Genomic DNA, 5090 nt, shown 5'->3' on the forward strand with positions numbered 1-5090 from the left:
AGTTGTAGTTGTGCTTGATGCTGCAGCATATTGGATGTGTCTGTACCCTTGAACTCCTGAGAAGCAAGATCAGCAGCTATTGCTTTGTACATGTCAGATTGGACAGCTTCTGGTTGTTGCATTTGCATCCATTTTGTATTTCCATCCATATCCAGAAGACTAAGGTGTTGTGGTTGATTTGGTGCCATGAAATAAGGATAGCAAGTAAGAAATGGGGGGTATACGGGTTCAATTTCCCAAACAGATACTCGGCATGGCCTGTCATCAGCGCTTGATTCATCCCATCCAACCTCAAGAGTACGCCAGTTGGAGCTTGGCTCTTCCCCCGTGTATACCTGCAACAGCTGCGCACATCTGCTGCAGCGCCCACACAAAACACACAGGGCTCTCCTCATCAACGAGGAGGCCCTGTTCCCTGGTTACCTGCCGCCTCTCTGTAAGGCAATTCCCCCCCCCCTTCTTTTTGTCCCTTTCTTTTGTTTTTGCAGCTGCCTACCTCCACGACCCCAGCTTCTCGATGAACCTCGTTGGCGGCAGCTCAAACCTCCACGCCACCATTCCAGAAGTAGCCATGCAAATTCTTATTTTATTTTATTTATTTGGAAGAAAAAAAAACACCATGTTATTTCCTTTTCACACCAATCTCATGGCACATGGCCCCTCATTACTTTTTTCTGTCCTTCCTTCCATACACACTTCAATAAAGCTTCAAGTGCCCGTTCTTTCTTTGACGCGCCCCACACATTCGATGCCAAGTAACTGATATCATCTGCAGCCAACCACGTTCCGGACAGGCCTTCTACAAGCCGAGATTCCACATAAGTTGTGCCATGAATATGCTTTCACTGCATAGACGTGCCACAGCACGACATCGACCCCCTCTAAACCTGCACATCCTCCGGTATGTGCCACCAAGTTGCTATATAGGCTGGTGCCTTATGCTCAGGGTAGTCCATGGCATCACACCTTCTTGTCCTAAACTGTCAAACACTCTCTGAGCTTCCTCAAGAGACCCTGATCATTATAGCCAGCCATGAATACATTCCATGAGACTGCATCCCATACCGACATTTTGTTAAACAAGCACTGCATTTCCACAAATGAACTGCACTTAGCATACATATCCGGATAGCATTGTTGACATAGAGATTTTCTCCAAGTCCCTGTTTAACAGCATCACCATGTATCCCTCGTCCCCTCTCTATCTCTCCCAAAATACCACAAGCTTTCATGCTGCAAACATATGTAACAGCTTCAGGAGATGCAGCACCCTCTGAGCATCTTTGATGCTCCCACATTTGCTGTACATGTTTATGAGGGCAGTCCCTAAAACAATGTTAGATTCAGATGCATTGCAAATAATATATTTATGTAGCTGTTTGCCTTCAGATAGGGCTGTACAGTTGGCGCATGCCGAAATCATGCTGATGAGTGTCACTTCATCACGCTCCGACATATTTTCATAAACTCTGCACGCATGTGAAAATCGGCCACATTTTCCATACAAGTTAACGAGGGCAGTCTGGATGACAATATCCTGCTCAAAGGCACTTCCCATGATACAAGCGTGCATCTTCTTGCCTGTGGCTATGGCCACAGCACTGGCACATGCATCAAAAGTGTTTACAAATGTGACCTTATTAGGTAATGTGGCTTCTTGTAGCATTTGCCCAAAGACTTGGAGGGCATCCTGGCTCCTCCCATTTTGTGAATGTAATCCAATCAATGCATTCCAAGATACCACATCTCGAGTGGGCAACTTGTCAAACACATCACCTGCTTCCTCAAGTTGTCCACACTTGGCATACATATCAATAAGAGTGTTGCCAACAAATACATCCAGCTCAGAACCACACTTGATTATGTAATCATGAACTAATTTCCCATAATCTAGGTCTGTTAAGCTGGAACACGCTTTTAAAACACTGATGAAGGTTATAGAGTCAGGTGGCTCTCTTCCATGCAATGAGAGAAAAGATCTTCTAGCTCTGCATCAGAAAGTTTGCTATCATACCCATAACCCAATGAAAAATGAGTGCACAATTCTGGCAGTGTCGTGTGGCCTGTTCCATGCTTATTTATACACTCACATTGCCTTAACTTTGTTTGCTGCCTTCTGTATGCCAGCACCATAGTCTTTGCTCATGGCCTCAAAGTACATCTGGCTCTTGTTAAATAGACATGTGCGATTGCATGCATTCAGAACAACAACAAAGGTGATTGGATCTGGCCTTACACCTTCTCCTAGCATTCTGTCAAAGATACGAAAAACATTTTCACTTTCTCCATGCTGGGCATATCCTACCATTAGTGCAGTCCAGGAGACAACATCTTGAACTGGAAGCCTGTCAAACACTTGCTGTGCTTTAGCAAGCGAGCTACTTTTGGCATACATATGGACCAAGGTGTTGCCAACAACAAGGTCCCTTTCCAACAACCCCTTTCTTTCAAGCTCAGCATGTATTTCTTGGCCCTTGTTTGTGGCTCCCATGCTGCCACAAGCTATCAAGCTACAAACAAATGTCACAGCATCTGGTGAGACTCCCTCTGATTGCATCTGTTCAAAACACTCGAGTGCTTCCTCACCATGCCCATGTTCGGTATATCCTGCTATTAATGCATTCCATGAGACTACATTTCGAACTGGAAGTTTATCAAACACTTGCCCTGCTTTTGCAAGCGAGCCACATTTAGAATACATGTCGACCAAGGTGCTGCCAACAGCAACATTTCTCTCGAGTAACCCCATTCTAGCAACCTTGGCATGTATATCAAGGCCTCTTTCGAGATCTTTCAGCTTTGCACAAGCCTTCAGTACGGCCACAAAAGTATGTCCACTGGGTTGTACAGAATCATCCTTTTGCATTTTCTGGTACAGGGTGAGAGCAAGGTGTGGTTTCCCACATTTGACATATCCAGTGATGAGGGAATTCCAGGAACACTCATTCCGATGCACCAACCTGTCAAAAACCTGCGGGGCATCGCTCATGCATCCGACTTCCACCAACATCAAGATGAGGTAGTTCCCCACATATGCATTTGACTGCAACCTACCCCTGGTCATAAAGGCATGCACTTCCCTTTCCACCGATGCCCTGTACTGCTTCAAATCACCATGAGCTTCTTTTCAAAGACTTTAACTGGTTGCAGCCTGGCACATAGTTTATTCATGTATTACAAATGAGCATTCCATGTGTACATATAATGCCATCATATATGGCTTTCCTGAACAACGAGTAGAGCTTTAATCTCCATGTTCATACACTCAATTCTACAGCATTCTGCATTGGCATTCCTTTTATCCTTCTGATGTTTTGGGCTTTCTCTATGTCAAACCATTCATCCAGATCATCATTGCATACATTTAGCTCTGCTTTTCAAAGAGTTTCTTTCAGATATCCTGACAATCAGAGTACAAAGAAGTGTCCACCTTTCCGGCATTCATGAGTTCTTGAGCATTCTATCTGTTTTGCAACTTGTAGGGAAGACCTCAAGTCAATACAAGCTCCTCACCTTCCTCAGCTATCAGAAAGGTCGAGTGTCGTAAGCCCTTGAAGTGGCAAGAATGGATCAAGTCATTGCAAGCTCCTCTCCTTCCTCAGCTGCCTGTCGAGAAGGATGAGTATCACAAGCCCTTGTTGCCATTCTACAGTTCTAAGAGAGAACTACAAGTCTATACAAGCTCCTTGCCACCCCCTTCTCCTGAGGTGAACAAGTGTCATAAGCCCTTGTAATCCTTCTTCTTCCCTAATAGTTTTATTATGGAAGACTACAAGTCCTATAAGCTCCTAGCTCTCTCTTTTCGAGAAATGCATCAGTGTCATAGGCCCCTATAGCCTTCTTTGCTTTGTCTGCCATTATTTTTACCTCCTTTGCATCCTTGTCATGCTTTAGAAGTTCTCCAAGCAGCTAAGATATAGCATCATTATAGTATAATCCTTCATTTTTGTACCTGCCTTTCAGAAAGCCCTGATTGTGTATCTATTTGCTCTAATTTTCCTCAAGCATCACCTTGATTTGTATGTCATCTTGCATGTATCCATACATTCCAGATATCATATCGTTTTTCATCCAACATTCAAATCAGATAACATTACCTTTGTTTTCCCACTTCACCCAGCCTTCTTTCGACTGCCTGTTGTTGCTGTTGCATGTAGAGCACAAACGCCTGAAACATCTGCATGGTGTTGACGTCCGGACGAAATCCTTGCTGCTCCTGTTGATCACCCATGATTCCCCTTCTACTCTCACCCCAGCTGTTTCACGTCGGGTTCACCAAAGATGTCGTGACGTGTGCGGTCTAGCCGGGAACGGTGTCTGGCTGTGAGAGTTACGTTGATTTGCATTCACTTGATTTGATCATTCAGAGAAAATAAATCCCGCCAAACCTCCTCTCTCCTCTCTCAGAGACGCATGTACAAGGGGAAAAGGTATCTCTCTTGGCTAAACACCAAACCATCATGATCATCAAGTCTTCATTTAAAGCAAGAACATGGCCCAAACACCGTCAGCACCCATTACACATAGCTTCATGAGCAATAAGACACCAAAATCTCAACAACAACACGATCATATAATGATAATACCTCAGACATACCAGCAGCATGCCCACACTGTTAACAAGGCTGCACTGTAGGTGGCTGCTGCAAAACACTCTGATTGGCTTGCAAAAGGTGAGATAAATGCCCATTATGATCTGAACCAGCAGTACCTAAATGAGATCTTTCAAGCATGCCTTGTACTGCTGCACTGGGTAGTACTGACTGACATGCTGATACTGTTTCAGATAAGGTGGAACAATGTTTCATTGCATTTGGCAAATCGGGCTGAGCAGGCAATCTATGAGAAAGCTCGAGCTGACCTGATGAAAGGTGCATCATATGTACGGGAGCATCTGATTTCTGCAGTAATTGTTTCAACTGCAGCGCTGGCAGCTGAATTATTGATTGCGGTTGGTATTGACTAGTCTGGTGGTCACGTCTTTGAGATAAAGGAGGCTCCTCATGTGGCTGAGGAAATGGTTTGCTCAATGCTGGTTGCTGCACTGCTGGTAGCGTTGTTGTAGCTTGTAGCTGTAGGTGTCTGATTGA

The 5090-nt window shown here is 44.6% G+C and overlaps 1 protein-coding gene across 1 annotated transcript; it reads right to left on the minus strand.

Moving 5' to 3' along the window:
* Positions 1-1228: 1228 nt before the first annotated feature.
* LOC147620843 (pentatricopeptide repeat-containing protein At2g39620-like) lies at positions 1229-4231 on the minus strand. Its single transcript, XM_086825358.1, has 4 exons — positions 4098-4231; positions 2587-3095; positions 2091-2502; positions 1229-1904 (listed from the first exon to the last, which is right to left on the minus strand). The coding sequence occupies exons 1-4, from the start codon at positions 4229-4231 to the stop codon at positions 1229-1231; spliced, it is 1731 nt and encodes a 576-aa protein (XP_086681484.1).
* Between the last annotated feature and the right edge of the window lie 859 nt (positions 4232-5090).

This window comes from Cibotium barometz, chromosome 31, assembly GCF_041138505.1.
Source record: "Cibotium barometz isolate CiBa-2024 chromosome 31, ASM4113850v1, whole genome shotgun sequence".
Classification (NCBI taxonomy): Eukaryota; Viridiplantae; Streptophyta; class Polypodiopsida; order Cyatheales; family Cibotiaceae; genus Cibotium; species Cibotium barometz.

Coding starts and splice junctions, on each gene's coding strand:
- LOC147620843 (XM_086825358.1), bottom strand. CDS start 4,231: ATGGGTGATCAACAGGAGCAGCAAGGATTTCGTCCGGACGTCAACACC. Junction 2,503..2,586: donor ATATACCGAACATGGGCATG/GTGAGGAAGCAC, acceptor GTAGCTTGATAG/CTTGTGGCAGCATGGGAGCC. Junction 1,905..2,090: donor GCAAACAAAGTTAAGGCAAT/GTGAGTGTATAA, acceptor AGCGTGTTCCAG/CTTAACAGACCTAGATTATG.